This window comes from Tiliqua scincoides, chromosome 1 (genome assembly GCF_035046505.1).
Source record: "Tiliqua scincoides isolate rTilSci1 chromosome 1, rTilSci1.hap2, whole genome shotgun sequence".
Lineage (NCBI taxonomy): Eukaryota > Metazoa > Chordata > Lepidosauria > Squamata > Scincidae > Tiliqua > Tiliqua scincoides.
This window is the reverse complement of record NC_089821.1, coordinates 238670877-238689484: the sequence shown is the minus strand read 5'-3', so window position 1 is coordinate 238689484 and position 18608 is coordinate 238670877. Positions and strand designations below refer to the sequence as shown.

General features: G+C 42.6%; 1 protein-coding gene across 2 annotated transcripts in view; it reads right to left on the bottom strand.

Moving 5' to 3' along the window:
- Window positions 1–1444: 1444 nt before the first annotated feature.
- The window catches only part of RSPH9 (radial spoke head component 9), a 27640-nt gene continuing 10476 nt past the window's right edge, over window positions 1445–18608 (bottom strand). For both annotated transcript variants that reach the window (XM_066611574.1, XM_066611575.1), the window contains exon 5: window positions 1445–1605. In XM_066611574.1, coding sequence (XP_066467671.1) covers window positions 1445–1605 — 161 coding nt within the window. The remainder of the gene's footprint in view (window positions 1606–18608) is intronic.

Here is an 18608-nt window from a genome sequence, read left to right as displayed (position 1 = left end):
ACATATCTTTCACCCCTTGATCAGAAGAGAAAGCCTACTTTGAACCTTTAAACATCCTTTGCTTAATTGTGGGTTGATTTGCTTACTTAGACTGCTAAAGTTTTAATATTTTCATGGGTACATGAGCTGGCCTCTGTCGTTTAAAATACTGCTGTAATCTGCTCAAAAACATGTTAAGAAGAACAAGAATCTTGCTAGTGTAAAGCATGGGAAAAGAAGGGAAACTATTACCAACTCGACTCTCTGATAGAATAGAGGTAGAAAAAGGTCCTAAAGGCTGCTATTTGATGCATGCTTACCTGGCAGCAATTCCCACTGAACTCATAATACTGTCTTCTGAGTAGACATGGATAGGATTGTGCTGTCAGTTTCACTACTGACATCTGCTACTAGGCTAATGCTTTACTGCTTAAAGTCTCTGTTTCCTCAGTCTCTGAAAATTTGGTCTATTGAATACATTAGGTAGAGAGAGAGAGTGGCATAGTAATTCCTGACTGTCACTGAACCAAAGTGGACAGAAATGACAATTTTCCAAGGCTACTTTTCCATCTGTGTTTAGTCACAATGCTTGATGCCCTGTGGAACTGATCCTGGCACTCAAGCTCAGCAGATGTAAATAATCATCTTTTGTCCTCAAATACGATATCCTCAAGGCTGTATCACGAGCCTGGAAGTTCCCCTGAATTCAGAAACTGCGTCTTATACCATTGAGCACAATGAAATATTTCAGATAAATAACTGAGTGGACACAACCCTGAGAATGGCATTTTTGTGCATGCATGTTCAGAACCACATTCAGCCTATGGAATCTACATGGAAGTGTGCAATCAGCCCATTTTAATCAACACTTTGTATAGGCACCTGTTTTTTGGTCTTGTTCTGGTCATTAAATGTCAGTACTAATCTGCCTTGTGCCAAACTACTTGTTTCAAGTGCACAAGGCAAAATTTGTGAGCAAAATTCCTCACAAGTAGGCATAATTATTACTTTTTTTGTAATTGAAAACAAGAGTATTGCATTTTTAAAAGTGAGTAAAATTAAAGGAAATGTTGGAAGCCAGGGCAGTGTTTCAAAACCAGAAGTCAAACTTGGAATACCAAGACAGACTGCTATGTGCAACATTTAACACCAGACTTTAACTGCACAGTTCTCCTTTCCTATATGAATATGGCTCATATACCTCAATAGAGAACCAGTGAGATTTGGATTCCAAGGTGGTCTCTCATTTCTAGTTAATTTGGAGAATGGCTGACTGGATGGAATATGACATCACCCAGAGAGAATGGAGGAGGGATGTACAGGGTGACTTTAACACATCCTCTGGCCTTCTTTTCCTACTGACAAGTACAGTGATCTCACATTATTTTAATAAACTGAAACATCTACACCATTTTCAGTACAAAATTAGTTAACTTTTTCTCAATTTGCAGCCTGGGTGGGATTCTCACAGCATGAAGGGCAGGTCTAGGTTTTTCTCCCCAGTGCCAAAGTAGATGTAGCCATGTTGCTTCGTATTGGGAACATGGTAGAAGGTGAGGCCAAGCCACAACAGGCTTCGTACTACTATCACTCTGCCTCCTCTCTCCACCTGAATACTCCAGGATCCTGCATAAGAAAAAAGTGTAAGATTTTATCATCGCATCTAAAAGGCAACTTTTTTCTGTGAAACAAATTAGGTTCAGCTGAGGAATGACCACTGGGATTCAAAGAGAAGAGGATTCAAGAACTTTTCTGGACTCAGTTAATTCCTGGATTAAGAAAACAGCTGTAATTTGTGTTAGCATCTAGAGCTGCATATTGTTTTTAGCTGCAAATAACCCAATCCTATCCCCCCCACCACCACCAATACAGCCGTGCCAGAATGGCTACAGCTGCATTGTGCAGGTGGGGCAGTTTTGAAGATCTGGATAAGGGAACAATTGTAAGCCTCTGCAGCGTGGGGGGGGGGGGATGTGACTCAGACGTGCACTAGCAAAATCTCTGGTACAGGTCCTATGCCGCAGGATCAGGTCCAGGAAGGTGGTTAGGATTTGGTATTTTAGGCATAACAAGATTGCAATCCCAGAGCTATCCCTTCTATTATTTATGGCAGTGTTATGGGGGGGAATCATGCTAACTGGAACAAAAAGATAGCCACAAAATCTTGGAATTATGGAGTTGGAAGAATCACAGTAAGTATTCTGTAGTGAAAGATTACCTACTCTGGCCTAATGGGGGTGATTAGGTTAGCACAGCTGAGTCATGTTTTTATCCTCAGGGCTTAGTGATATTCATTAGTGATAATACCATATTAGTATGCTTTGCTAGTTTATGAAACTTGGACTCCATTGAAGGTACACAGAATACAAAAGAAAGCGGAATCATGAGGGGTAATACACAACTATAATTGTGCACTGCTGAAGCACCAGAGGGAAGACGAGAGGTTTTCCATATGCTCCAGAGCAGTCAGAAGATGGTAACAATGGAGGTGGCAAGGAAAATGGGGATGAGGAATGGGTAGATCAGGCCCAAGAAGGGAGTGGGTTTGGTGGCAGTGGTGGCTGCCAAATCCAAATTCCCTTCCTGGACTTGATTCCATGGCATGTGTCCATGCAGACCTGTGCTACCACTTTCACTAACTAGTACAGGTCCAAGTAGATCTTCCACACACCACAGAGGCTTACCCCCCCCCCAGATAAGAGGAGACTTCTGCAACTGCTCCCCCCACCCCCAGTAGGATGCAGCAGTAGCCTTTTTGGCACTGCTGCATCGGGTGGGGGGGAGAGGAGAATAGGACTGGGCTGTTAAGTATGCCAGGAGGTGGTAAAGGAATTCCGAAAGGCACAGTGCTTCTGGACCCAGCTTGTGCTGTGTGCCAAGTATGGCCTTTAATAAAGGAGATAGATCTAGTTACAGTGATTCCTGTATCATTAGGACTACTAAAATGGTACACTTCTTGGGGAAGCCTTTGAAGACTCCAAAAACTACAGCTGGTGTGGAATGCTGTGGCCAGGTGCTTTTGGGTGCTCAATGGTCAAAGTATATAACATCCTTACTCTGAATTGCACTGTCTTCCAATATGTTTCAGGGCACAATTCAAGGTGCTATAAAAGCCTACATGTCTTCGGATCTGAGTCTACCCACTTCCAGTTGAGGTGTGGTTGGTGGGGACATAGAACAAGGCTTCTTAGTAGCAGCCCTTCCGTTGTAGATCCCCCACCCAAGACCCAGCTCGTTCCAACACTACCCACTTTCAAGCAAGCAGTGAAAACTTCCTTATTTGGATCTCTCTCAAATTCAGTTGAGTTGTATTGTTTGTTCTCTATATGCTTTGCTGCTCTCTGCTCTGTTATTGTTTTGATTGTTGTTGGTTTAAAGCTAGATTTTAATATTGTTTTATAAGTATTGTAAACCACCTCGATGGTTCTCTCAGTGGTACCAAAAGATGGTCTAAAAATATTTCAATAAATGGCAGTGCTGCTTTCCCAAGAAAGAAAGGCTAGGTGTGGGTTGGATATCATAGTATTGGGTCTTGAATTGGAATCTGAGGGACTATTTATTCAGAGGCTAAACAGAGTTGGGACATACATTACCTGGTTGTCTGCATACACTCCCAGAAAGGGACTTTGGCCAATGCACACATTTAGGAAAAGGAAACAAGAGAAAAGCAAATGACAGAAACACTGAACAGAACTTCCAGCTCAGAAACAGCTTAAAGAAGAGTTTATTTTCCTCCGAGTCTGCTCTGACTCCACCTTTGGAGGAAGTGTGTATTGGAACAGTAAAGAGATTAGTTTCAATGTTAATTATGCTTTGGTGCTTCTGAGAAGGTTAAGAGATAAGGTGAAAATCAACTTTCTACTAGAGCAGAGAAGCAACGAGCAGCTCAGTATTTTGGAACCTAATGGACAGCCTGAAAACATGGGAGTGAAGAAAACAGGAGTATTAAGGCTAGATGTTTAGTAAACACCTCCAAATATGGCATTGAAAGGATATAAATTCTCCTGTGCTTCCCATAAAGTCTATATAGAGGCATCAAAGTTAATTCAGAGCTACTAGTGTCCTGATTAATGCCCACTTGGTTGGGTACACAGATTATACAAAGTCCCCAAACCCACCTCTAGGGTTATTAGTTGAGACATTGAAAGAGTAGCAGTGGCCTAGGATGCATGCCTTACTTTTCTGACGGCCAAGTTGTTGTGTCCAACACAATCCTGGCCAGCAGTCCATATTCGTCTACACTGATTTCCACAGCACTCTCTCTTTGGGACATCCTCTTTGGGACTGCAATTAAAGGCCATTCAGAAACTGCAGCTGCTACACAGAGCAGCTGCCTTCTTCCCAAGGAGAGGATAGCTTAACAGAGCAGTGCTTTCCCCATTACCTGCCAATCAAGTTTCAGATACACCACAATGTCCCATTTCTCCTCTTCAAGCTCTAAGCAGCAGATGAGGCCCCACCTATCCCAAGAGAGCCACTTTCCACACTCCACCATTTTAGTTGCAATCAAGAGTGAGTGCTTCACATAATGGAGACCAAGACGGAATTTAGGAAGATTTGGGCCAAGTTTCCCACCAAGCAAAGCACTCCAGTCTCTAGCTTTCTTCCTTGAAAAGTCCAGGATGTGAGTGACAGCTCTTATTCTTCTCAGGGCACAGGCCCTAATAGTGAAAAAGTTCACTATTTCAGAACTTTTCAAAATAGTGGCTCCCATATCAAGGCTCTCCTGGAGGACTATCACCAGAATGACTGGGATTTAGCTGACAAGGAGCACTGTACCAGAAGCAGTTCAAAACTTTTAATAACTTGTGATTGCAAAACATACATGAACTTGGAGGTACTAAGAAAGCTACATGCCTTTAACCATGTTGTTGCCTTTTGCTAAGTGACGGCAGGGAGATTAACACTGAAAGAGAAAACCGATACAGAATTTTCTTATAGTTAAAAGACATAAAAGAGCAGCAAGAGGGGGATCTGTTCCCTGCCACAGTCTCAACTTTGACCCAAGGCATGTTAATCAGCTATCAAGTGACACCAAGTCCTGGACAGGAACATTTACACCAGAGGGATGTTCTGAGATACCATGCATTTCCTATGTACTTTAAATTCTCAGGAGCTATGGATACATAAAATGATGTTAATTACAGAAGAGATCATTTCAGGTGGCTCTGCTGGAACTGAGCACAGCACAAACATATCCTGAGGTAGGAACAGACTGTTAACTAATGCTCTGTAATGTGACTTGCTCACATAATGAGTTAACAGAGGCCTTGAACCAGCTAAGTCTAGTTATGACTGTAATGCTAAATGCATCAATGCTGCAGTCCTAAACACACTTAGAGCCCAAACCTATCCAGCTTTCCAGTGCTGATGTAGCAGTGCCAATGGGGTGCATGCTGAATCCTGCAGTCACAGAGGCCTTCTCAAGGTAAGGGAATATTTTTCCCTTACCTCAGGGCTGCACTGCAACTGCATCTGTGTGGAAAGTTGGATAGGACAGGGCTGTTGTTGAGTAAACCCCACCTAATAGCATGCAACTTGCTCTGAGTAAGCATGCTTAGGATCGCACTGGCAGGAAGTCTCACTGCACACAGTGGGACTTGCTATAAAGTACACATGCTTAACCTTGTGCTACAGGTCCCAGTGAAAACAACAGAACTCATTAGTCACACCTAACTTAAGTTCCATTTCTTTCAATGGGACTTTGGCCACAATCCTAACCAACTTTCTAGCACTGACATAAGGGCAATGCAACTCTGAGGTAAGAGAGCAAACGTTGCCTTACCTTGAGGAGGCCTCTGTGACTGCCCCCAACTGCAGGATGCAGCACATGCCCCACTGGCACAGCTATGTCAGTGTTGGTTAGGATTGCACTCTTTTGTCACAACTTTAGGTGGATCGTGGCCAACATTAACATTTCTAAATTTCCTGTACCCAGTGATTGTCAACCTTTTTCATCTCCTAGCACAGTCAAGGCACTAAAATTGTAAAGGGACACCATCAGCTTTTTTGACAATTGACAAGGTACACTGCACTGCCAGCTGGGGGCTCACATCCCTCATTATATGTACTCATTATATGTATTCCCTCACATCCCTCTTTATATGTATAAATATACTTCCCTACTATATATGTAGTATATCCCTCACATCCCTACTATATATGTAGTAATATATACTATTATATGACCCTCCCCCAAACTCCAGTGACACACCTATGTGCTGCAGCACAGTGGCTGAAAATAACTGCCTTAACCACAGAACATGCTTTTATTTTCTAATGAGCTTGTCCAGCATAACCTACAAATTAACAAGACATTTCTTGCTTCTATTCTCAGTAGTAAGATCAGCACCTTTGATGGGCAGAGTTGGGCAAAAAAAAAAGAGCATACTAGTTAAGGTAGTGAACTAGGAATGTTGTTCAAAGAATTTGGGACTATATTACTTCTTCAGCAATGGCAAAACATACATCCACTGAGGATGAGTGACATGGCGTATAATACATTCACATGAGAACCTTTGCTTAGTTATTTTATTATTTTTCAGTCTTTTTTTTTTTTTAAAGATGATTGGCTTTTTATGTTGCACCCACCAGAGTAAGCCAAATGCAGTCTGAGCTGGAAAAAAAAAAATGCCTGTCAGGGTTCCAGGAGGGAAAGGAGGGAGCTGCTATGTGGGAGGAAAGAGCCTGGGAAAAATATCCTTTGGATGAAGATCTGGAGCGAGCCATTCCCCCTCTGGAGCAGGCTGCAATTTCCATCCTGCCAAATACTGGCGGGAATGCTGAGGAGGTGCCTCACAATTTTCCAAGCAAGACACTGCTCTGACTGCTTCTCTGCTCAACCGGCCCCTGGCTCTTTGATGGCCCAATCTCAGCTGCCAGACCCCCCATCAACCTCCCTGCCCGCTTCTGCTTTCTCTCCAGTCTGCCACCACAATCCATACACCTCATCCCCCGTGTCTGCCTGGGCTCTGGCCTGACTGCGGTGTGATATACAGGCAATGGAGATCCTTGAATTACTAACTGTCACGCAGAGGCTCTTGAAACAATAACGAGAGCCCAGCCACTTCAAATCCACTCTTCCATAACACTGCTGCTTTGGATCCATTTCAAAGTTTGTTGTTTGTGTAAAAAGCTGCGGGGAAAGCAGCTTTCAAAGTAACGTGCTATTTGGTAACAGTTGTGCGTCCCAAAAGGTTACATTAAGGTAATAAAAACAATGGCACCTGTGTTAGAAGGTCTTATGACTCGGGTAGGGTAGAATTATACCACACACCATTCCAACTGCAGAGTAAGGCTGTAGCTATTCTTCACACGTACCCTTTTTATTTGTCATTTTGCTGTGGTGGCAGTTACATCAGGAATTAACTTCATTTCTGTAGCATGCACATGTGCAGTTTCACTGAGAACTGAACTATTCCCACTTTCTCTTCAAGTTTAATGCCACAAAATATTGTGGTTGTCCCCTAGTCCTTCGTAATGCATTTAAGTATCTATGGAGGTGCTATACTTGAAAAATACACCATCAGATGTGCAAATCCAATGGCAACCGTTTCTGTTCAGGAGAACGGAACAATTAGTCTAAATCCATACTGTTGCCTTAAAGCTGTTTCAGCCTGCATGGCTGAAACTATTGGTAGACCTTACAATAGTAATTACATTTCATTGCACATCCAACTATCACTGCTGAAATGCAAAGCGCACAGCTGTTACAGCACTTTCAGTGGTAGAGCCAAGGGTAAGTCAGCAGCCTGGAGTCCACATTTCAGGAATCTAAGTCCCCATTCCTGAAATCCAACCATCTTTTGAGGAAAACTCAGCAGCTAAACACTACAATGCTTTGCCCTAGTTTGACCATTTCTCTTTCCCAGAGCACTTCTATATCACTGCTCCTACTCTGGAAGCGGCACCTAAAGCTACTTGCACCTTCCAGAATTTGCCTGGGCAAAGAAATAACTATGGCACCTTCAGACTGAATACTGTACACCACTGATGAATGACCAGTTCATGCATGAACTGTATTATTATGGAAATGATTATACAAGCATTATCAAGTATAGATACTGAAGAATGTGTTCGTGTGCCTTCAATTTACACAACAGGCAAACATTTGTCAGTATCTCTACTTTTCTTATTAAGAAAGTTGTTATGGAACTTGTCGCCAGGCTGCTCGCTTGGAACAAACAGCAACTGCCCTTGCCAGCAGAGTGGCAAGCTACATCACCTGTCCTTCCATTCAGCACAGTGCTGTGCTTCCCTGGGAAATGCAGTGTTATGATAGGACAGCCATGTACCTTCTGTCTGTCTCGCTAAGCATTTCCAATATGGGGAGAGGGAGAGATCTCAGCTGTCTCAGGCAGCTGTTGCCCTTCTCTAGCCAGAAAGGGCATGTCGACCAGTAAGCCCAGAATAGAGAGAAGCCACACAGCCACTATCATGCAGAATGCATTTACCAGTTAAGAAGTAGACCTTCTAACACTGGTTATTGTCTAGTGCAAATTTCCCTCAACTTATAGTACCCACTATATCAGAGGGGTTAGATTTGTCCTGGAGATAGCATGTTTGCAAATCTAACAATGACTCTTGGTATTCTACTCCCAAACATTCCTTGCATCAATATATTAATTTTGGAGTTGAGCACATGGAGGCAAGGGAAGGAGTCTTTTGCCTCTTTCATTATTCCACATGTAACAGTGCTTACTTTAAATGTCACTGCTAGATTCCAGGCTCAATCAGCTTTTCTCAAAATTTTGTCACCCAAACAAGTGTGACCTTGTTGAAAGATAGATTAACATTCTGATGAAAAAAGTCACATACACAAACTGGGCTGCTTTGTTCTAGTAGGAGGGTATTTTGGCCTCTTCCAGAGTTTAGACATTTTCCTTAATTTCACACCAGTAGCTGTGGAGCCCTGTGGCATCTTGTCATTTCTCCTAATCATGTTAGAATATTTGCCTTGTTACAAGAAATTATAGTCAAAGCACAGTTCCCACTTCAGGAAAGAGAAAGAGCAATTAGGAATTCCCTTTGTAGTAAAGGAAACACTGGGCTGAACAGTGAGATCTGTCACAGCACTCTGCAGGATAAACCTTAAGATTCGAGGGGCAAATCGAGTCCAGCAGGTTCCCTCCTCCCCAATTTGCTGCTGTTGTTCATAGAAAGAAAGGATGTAGTCCACACTACATTGTATAAGCTGTCACTGCACTCCACTTCCTAGTTTTTCTTATGCAAAATCTTGTACCTCATTAAAAAGGTGTAAGCTTTTGTGCAGTTGGTCTGGACCCAAGTCACACACTGTCTCTCTTTCTGGCCATTGTTCCACCTCTCCTCCTTCGCTAGGAAAGCATTTTTCCTTTTCTTTCTTTTTCAATGAATGTGCACATTCATCTCAAAATCTTGTTAATATTTTTGAGAATTGCCCTGAAAACGTACAAGGTGGTCTTCCCCAGAGACACACACGCACACACTTTGTCAAATGGGTTGGGGGTGGTATGGTTGCAATTCCATCAATTTGGTAATGATTAAGATTTTTTTGTAAACCCCAAAATTGCAGTTTTAGTGGGGGAGGAATAGCAGGAGGAGGAGTACTCACAGCAAAGATTAGTTCCTGAACCGCAAGGACCAAAACTGAAGATAAATGAAATGCAACAAGCGTCTTGGGGCAAAAATACCTTAATTGACCGTGCTCTAGAAAAACCTGTGGGGGGGCCAAAGCTACACAAGGGCAATTATTCCCCTGCTCAACTAACAAATCCGATATATATGATGGGGGGAAGGAAGATGTGGGTTGAGAACCTTCTTCCACAACAAAGGGAAAGAGATGCCCTAGGTCAGAGTGGGTGGGCACCTAATGGGAATTTCTTTATAGATTATCCGGTTTGTATCACATACATAAATTTGACCCCAATTTCTCCTCACCCTTAGAAACAGAAAAAAGGGCATGATGCTATTACTGCAACCCTTCTTCTAAATATTCTAGAGCTGTCCACTTCTGCTTCTGTCATTTCCTTCACATTATGCCACAGCACATGGTTATTTTTTATCATCACTTCAGATTGATAGTGTGACCCATACCCATCACATCAATCCTCATTGCAACCCTGTTAAGTAGATTTTTTCCTAGTTATAGAATTCCCACAGAAATCAAGGCCACCCAGTGAGTGAGTGGGTTCATGGCTGAAAACGGATTTGAAGCAAGGTCTTCCATGTCTGGCCAAAAATTACCCACTGAGTCACACCAAAGTTCTCTTTTCCATTACCATTTTCCCTGTATTCTTCTCTAATTTTTAGTTGATAATCTGTTGACAATCATCTGTGTCAGGAACACTTTCAATAAAGATAATAATCGCAAACAATAATTGCAAGAAAAAGAGCGAATAAGAGACAGTACAGTCATCCAGGGACATGAACTGCGATGTCACCCCACCCTGGAAGTGCCTGGCCCGGAAGTAACTGCAATGATGTCATGATCTTCTGTTATTACTTCCAGGCTACTGTGCTCTCATAGCTCTGAGCAGCCAATGGTTTTTTTGGTTTGTTTTTTTGCCTTTTTTCTCCCTCAACAAGTGGGGGAGAAAGCAGTCAGAGAGGCTTGCAACCACTCTAATTGCCTGCAAGGTGGGTGCAGGAGAAGGTAATATGACTCTTCACCACCGCTGTACCTTCTCATGCACCCCTTCTTGTAGGCACTCGGAGCAACTGCGAGCTGCTCTAAGCGGCCAGTCACTTTTTTGCAATTTTTCCTCCTTGTCAAGGAATAAAGGCAAAAAAAGCCATCAGCCTCTCAGAGCAGCACACAGAGACAAGTGCCCTGGCTTGACACCCCCTCAGGCATGGTACCCTGGGCCGGGTGCCCCCACCCAGCCCCACCTTAGCTACACTCCTGCAGTTATCAACTTATAAATAAGTTTGGTACAAAGTCTGTCTCAGGAGGAAAGGCAAGACCCCTCCATCAACCTGGCAGGGAATATCATTTTGCTTCTTCCCTCACAGAACTGCCTCTGACTTATTAACAAGTGTCTCCTGCAGAGTCGTTATGTAACCTCATTATTTAACTGTATGAAAGATTTGGAAGTTTGCTTATTTTCTTCTCTTCCCATTATCTCCGACTATAAGCCATTATTTAAAATGTAAAATGCCTTCAGTGGCAGAAAGGTGGTATATAAATGCAATAAATAAATGAATACACTGCCATTGTCATATGCTATCAGGACACCGGAAAACTTTTCAAAATTTATGACCCAACCCTATTCTTCCCACCCCACCCCCCGCTGGTGCAGCCACCCTCAAAATGTGCACACTGTATCCAGCAGGGGGGCAGATCAGAAGGCTTCGGAAGAGAAAGGGGATTTAAATTCTATTCCCTCCATAAGCCTCCAACCCTGCAGTTAGTCTCCTTGGTCTGGCACCAGCGATTTCACTAGCACAAGACTGAGGAGAGAAAGCAGGAGAGGCTGCTGCCAAGGGGGGAAAGGATCCAGTGCCCGCCATCACCGCTGGATCTGCTTCCTCTAGCAGAGTCCCTGCCCCATTCCTCCACCCCTCCTCACCACCATTCCACCCTTTCTGACTCCCCCACTGGCTTACCAGCTTCATCGGGTGGCCAGCAGTCCAGTAACATGTGCAGGAAAGCTTCGACCTACACACCAGCAGCACGCTACTCAGCCCACTGTCAGAGCGTGCTTCACAGCTGCTTTACAGCAGACAGCACTGGTGGAACACTAGTTTCACTAACAGTGCATCTGTCAGTTATTTTAGTGCCAGGCTGAACTTTTCAGCCCCAGCACGTGCAGTGATATTACAGTAGGGATTTTTTTCTTTGCATGGGCCCACAACACCACTCAAAGGAAAGATGGCATAGTGTGCCTGAGAACAGGAAAAGTCATCTCTGAGAGTTTTGTTGACAGCTCTGGAAGCACCACTTATCTTCATGCATCCAGTTCTTCACAGGTGCCACTTTCTATCCTGAGATGCAACAGCATATAACGTAGCTGAGCGATATCCTGGTGTACACCAGAACAGAAAATGGAAACCAGCAGGAGTTAGGCACCCAGAAGACTTGGTTCATGCAACATTGCTGTCACCACTCTCAAAACCAACAGCTTTTACTGTTTCAAGGAAGATTACACCATCACTGCCACTCCTAAGAAATCCTTACACACACAAACACACACACAAAAATCCTACTTTTGCGAAACTACCCATTGAAGTTGTGAAGCACTCCTGCCATCATTTTCGCTGCCCCTTAAATACTGGCAAAAATGGGGAGAGAATTCTCGATCAGTCCTAATTTATTAACGCAGATTATGAAGGGCCAGATTTTGACACAGCCTATGTCAGGATAAAAACCTTGTTCAGCATGGAGGAACACAGACAACATGTGCATTTTATGCATATGTAATTAATTAATTAGCATGGAGAAAGGAGCACTAGCAAGTCTGAAAATGAACATCAATGAGATCAACATATGTATACAACATATGCAAGTTCAACAGTAAGAGTGTTTCCTCAAAATATCTGCACTGCCAAAGTGACAGAGCTTTCTAGAAACCATTTCAAATAATGCCGAAGCCATCCTGTCACTAGGCTGAGGCATCCAGTCAGCCCTGGGACAGCTAGGTGCCATGATACTGTGAATTCCAAAATTCATGTGATAAGCTTAAAAGGATTAGCTTTGAAAATACTGAAAAATTTTCTTAATCTTATTTATCGGCTTTCAGGAACATGTTTAAAGGTCATTGACCATGACCGTCATACATAAAATTTATTTCTGCAAAATATAAATTTATTTTTTCTTTGTTTTACAAATGGCAGCTGTGATATGGCCTATGGTCATATGGCTCACTCATCCCACATCAAACCCCATTGGATGCAGATCATTCTTAACACAGTCTGGCTTCATGACATTTTCTTTGGTTTCTAAAATGTGGCCTTTTGCTACAGGCCTTTATTTTCACAGTTGTCTCATCTGTTCCCAGAATAAAATTTATTCCAACGCCGATTTATATAGTGGGATATAAATCTGGTTCTGTCTCAGAAGTTTCATGAGACACCATTTGTGTCCATTTGTGGACATGAGACACCATTTGTGCATTTAATGTACAACCAATCAAAAGGCTTTAATAAAACTGGAAGGAAAATAGAATCAGGAACTAAGTAGCATGTTGAGTGGGAAAACATTTTCAAACTTTTATACATTTTTAAAACCCCTTTAAATACCCTTCCTTGCATGACAGTACAATGACTAAGACACTGTTCTCATTTGCTCTGGTTAATAACTGGGAGGATGAAAAGGTTCCAACACCTCAGGAATGATGAGAAGCCTTGCTCAGGACAAACAGTCAAGATTCTGGATAAACAGAACCCCTGAAGTGCTTTAAAAGCTGAATTCAAAAAAAATAAGGACTACAGTGGTTCATTATGCACAGAAGTAAAAGTAATATAGGACATACCAGCATTGTTCCAGTAACTTGGGCAAATTGTGGGTGGTCAGAAAGTCAAAGTAATACAAACCAGCTCTGTTCATGTTACCCAATTACATAAGGATCAGAGCCAGAGAAGTCTTGAGGGAACACCCTATGATTGGTGTGGGATTAGCAGCACCAAAAGATGCCAAAGTGTCCATGCAGACAAGCTTTGTTGGCAGGAACAGGTCTAATGAGTGAGGCCTCTGATAAGGAAAATCATAGGACCCCCTGATTTGGACATACAGGTCTGATGGAACCAGGAAAGGCTAAAGAAAAAGCCAACAGGCCTTCCTTTAAAGTTGTGTGAACTCTAGTAGGGCTGACAGTCTCCTCTCCATAACCACAGTTCAAGAGGTCAGTCTCTACCACACACATTCTGGTTTCTCTGTCCTCACCTCACTCAAGAGTCCAAAGCTTTCTCATATTACTTCCTTAGAGTTTCTGTTCTTTCCCTTGTGTGACTAAGGCTGATCCCACAGTGTTCTCTACTGGCAAATGATTGGTACAGCAGCCCACAGTATATGTAGTAATGAATACAGAAAACAAAGTCCAACTACCTGCTGACTTGGCTGTTTGACCCAACCAATTTATCCACAGAGTCTAATTTAATTGATCAGGAGAGTCATTTGGCCTTCAAAAGAGTCTGAATACAACTTCAGGCACTCAGGTCACTCTGATGCTGCTTATTGGATTTGTCTAGCTCAGTGATTTTCAACCTTTTACATCTCATGGTACACTGAAAAGGTACTAAAATTGTCAAGGCACACCATGCTGTTGGTGGGGTCAAGGTACACCATCCACATCCCCATTGGCCCTATTAACAAATGTCCCTCCCCCAAACACTTGCAGCACACCTGCAGACCGTTCACGGAACATCAGTGTGCCACGGCACAGTGGTTGAAAAAGGTTGGTCTGGCTTGTTGAATTACTGCAAGGGATACACTTTCCATCTGTTGAACCCTTTTTTGGGCTGCCCTTGTGAAAGAGACTGCAGAAATATCACCAGAGGCTTCCCCCCCCCTTTTTGCAGCATCATTTTCTCTCAAACACCATTACTTCCCCCCCCCCCCATCCATTACGGGCCTTTTAGTTTGCATTTCAGTAAAGCAGCTTGAAAGGTCTTGTCCCCATGTGGCTCTTGGCAAGCTGAAAAGAGCTCTGGCTCCCAGCTTTCACAGAGGTGAGGAGTTGCTGCTTAGTGTTAAGCAATGAAAGGGGAGGGCTCAGGTCACATCTGTGAAACGTTAGCAGAGAGGGGAGGTAGGCTGAGCGTAGGTGGCCAGCAAAGCATAGCACTTTGCTGGGTTTTGCAGAGCCACTGGGGAGAGAGGCGACCATTTGTCTTAGAGCCACTTCCACTCCAACCCGATAACAGGCTGCCTTGCTGTCTGCTTGCTGGCAAGGGGCTGTAAATACTTCAGCAGACAGAGGCTTCTCAAATGGCTGGAGACAGCCTGATAGAGGATTAATCACTGGGGGGGGGGGGGGGACTTTGAAAGGGAATTAATTAGCTGTGCTAATGCTTGGAGATAAAGCAGGTTCATGTTTTTCAGCCTCAATCCTCCCAGTACCTGGGGCTTTTGCACCATCCGTGAAAGCACTACCAAAAGGCTTTGAGAGCATAATCAGAGAAAAACCACCAGGCTCCATCTCTCACTACAAAAGCCTCATTAAATGCCAGCTTTCACTGGACCAAAAAGTACAACTCTGCCAAGGAACTTCAATGTCAGGCAGTCAATGGTGTAGCTGAGGCAGGAAGGGGCACACTGGCATTCCATGGCGGAGTGGCGGTTTGCCACCATCTCCACCGGAGGGTGACCACGTCTACCTTGCTAACACAGCAAATACTGCTAAATCAGCCTGCTCACCCACCCTTCATTTTCGGACAGTTCCAAATGGAGATGTTTTTGGAGGCGAGGGTCACACATGTGCTGGGGAGGAGGTGACAGCGCAGGCAGGGTGCCATGCTGCTCTATGACATCACTTGGCCCTGAAAGCCACCAGGCCTGGCAATGCAACTGCAGGAAGTTTTGTCCAACTAAATCTCAGGAGCACTGAGAAGTGGATAATGTGCCACTATGAACCCAAGAGGTACAGTAACTCCTGGGAATGAGATACAATGAGTGGAACAAGTTAGATTGCTATCTCATGTTACATTTAATAGAAGTGGCTTTTTCATTTCTATCTTATTATATACGAATGTGTTCTATAATCTGTCCTATACTTTTGAATTACCCACAAATGAGCGAAGGACAATTCAGGGGTTATCTGTAAATAGATATAATAAATGGAAGACTCACACTCATCTCCGTATACAGTAGTTACTGAGTCTTACTCTGAGATTAAGTCTAATGCACATAGATTTACATGTCAGCAATTGTATAGCACAAAATTAGCGCACGTGTAGAGGTGCAATTAAAGCTATTCTCGCATATGCTATATCCGAAAAACAGCAGGCTTAAAATTTGTTAAAAGCTTCTTCTAGAATTTCAGAGATCACAGCTCTGAGACAGATTTTATATTTGCAGGCACGGTAGTGACCATTTCTTGCCAGAAGGTTACTGCATTATCATATACTTCTAAACCCTCAACATCGGCTTCTAATGACCTTCCTATACTCTCCAGTCAACTTCCGTACAATCTGTAGCAGCAGGAATTTTTATAGTGTTTTAGGTCTGACATTGTGGTTTGTAGATTACAATATTGATTTTCATATTTATATATCATCCTTCCTTCTCAGAGAGTGGTATACATGGTTCTTCCACCTCCTTTTATCCCATAGAGTAGGTTAGTAGTAGGTAGTAGTAGGTAGGTAGGTAGTAGTAGTAGTAGTAGTAGGTAGTTCTCCCACTGAGAGACAGTGACTGGCCAAAGGTCACCCAGTAGGCTTTATGATAAAGCAGGGACTACTGAACCCAAGTCTTTCAGGTCCAAACCTAACATTCTAATCATTACACATACCCGCTATTTATTATTACTATTAGTATTATTGATATAACACCATCCAAATGTGTTTGAATAGAAACAGACAGAATTAATAGACAGATCCCCCTCCTCAAGGGGCTTGCAATCTTGGCACAGGAGAAAGAACAGAGGAAGAATAGGAGAACACAGCAGGGGTAAACAGAGGAAGAATATACTGCTGCTACAGTCACACGTACTTCAGTTTAGCTAACAACAGGGAGTGGAAACCAGATATTTGCCTGCATGCATGGGGATTCTATGTAGTCATTTATAATTGTATTAGCATAGTTGGATTTTGACTGTAGGCTGCTTTATTATGTTTTATAAAAGGCAGGCTATACATTTGTAACAATATCTGTATAGAACAAACTGTTCAAACAGTTCTTCTCTCTCATTCTCCAACTTCTAGGGCCTGTCTAGTTCCTCATCAAATACATGGATTCCCACCCACTTTGTGATGGAAACCCTCTTTAAAGACATATCATTTTTATAGCATTCACTGACAAAGCCAAACTGCTCCAAATACAATTGCTACATTCTGGCACTGAAGCAGGAAAATTCAATCACCAGTGTCAAACCTTGTATTTTAGGCTGCTGTTCCTGACCTTAGAATTTCTACTGGTTGGAAGCTCTTCTCTTGTAGCTTCCATGTAGGTGGTCCATATCATGGTAATGTTGCATTTGGGATAGAGATGCCACATGCTACTCTGTTGCTGGATTAAGGCTGGTTGATTAGTGACTCTGAAAACATGTTCGTTGTGGGAAACTCAATAGAAAGGCAAAGTAAAGGAGGAAAACACCCAATGTACTAAAGTGATCATTTTTGATCCTATTTCACAGAGGTATGCCTTATTTGCAAAAAGGGCTGAGAACAAACAATCCTAAACCTATTTTCAGTAATAACATTCATTTAGGTTCCTACCTCTGATCTATTCAGTTACATTCCAGGAAGCACTACCACCAGGAATGAAAAAGGTTGCTTCAGTATGTTTCTGGAATGATATAAATGCCTCAGATTTAAACCAACAATGAGGAACAACTGTTGAGCATATGGAAAGTATATAAATTCAACTACAATCAAATTTCTAAGTTACAAATCAGATCCTGGCCTGCACTCCACAGGCACAAGAGTCTCGTAATTCTACCCTGCTAGCAATTTTTAATAGACAAATTCTGTCTACTTAAGGAGGGACAGGAGAAGCAGCATTAATTTGAAAAACAATGAATCTTCACTGCATTTAGGTCTTTAGATATTGCAGGAAGTTTCCAGTCATTCCACAGACTGTTATATTCAATTCTGTTGAGGTAACAAATTATTGGCAATGTAATTGGGTGCAATAGTTTATCGAAGAAAAGTTTGAACCTAACCTCACCAAGATATAAGGTTAGAGTTAACAAGACCCCATTTAGATAAGAGAGTGCAATATTAGGTGGAAAAGGGCATGCAAAATACTTCAAACCTTATAAAAGTGCCTCTATTTCTGATAGTCTTATCTCACCCAGCAGGGTAGTGGCTGTTGCAAACCCTTCCTAATCAGGAGAAAATACAGACTTCAAACAAAACAGGGTGCTGACAGAAAAGGCAGACAAAGCTTTTCAGTGAAAGGATGCAATAGCCCTCCTAGGGTTTGCATTTATCTTAAAAACACCACTGGAAATGTTGATATTTCTATAGTACCAGACCATGCATAACTATACATATAATATAATATTATGAAAACTGGTGTAGTAGAGTAACTGTTGGACAGGTTCTTGCTATTTGATAAGGATAATCTGATTTTATTTTGTTTCATTAGCTGCTCTTTGAGCCGCTCTATTTTATTTTATTTTAATTGTTGTCATTCTCCACCTTGAGAATTATTGCAGCAAAAGACGGTTATAAATCTTTTCAACAAACAAAGAGTGGGAGTCATGAGGAAATCCTAGGCCAGCTATGAACTTGGTAGGTAACCTTAGGCAAGCCATGATCGATCTCAGCCTCTCCCCTTCATCTGCAACATGAGAAGCATAATGGATACGTCTTACTGAGTTGTATAACTCAGTCTCTCCCTAACCGGCATGAAGAACGGGGAGCCACAAAAAGGGGTTTGTTGACCTTTTCTACTTTAGTTGAAGTTTTTACATTCATCTGGGGGGGCCCATTTCATCACAGGGACCCTCAGGGCATTCCCCATACAGTGCCAGTTAAAGTTCCGAACA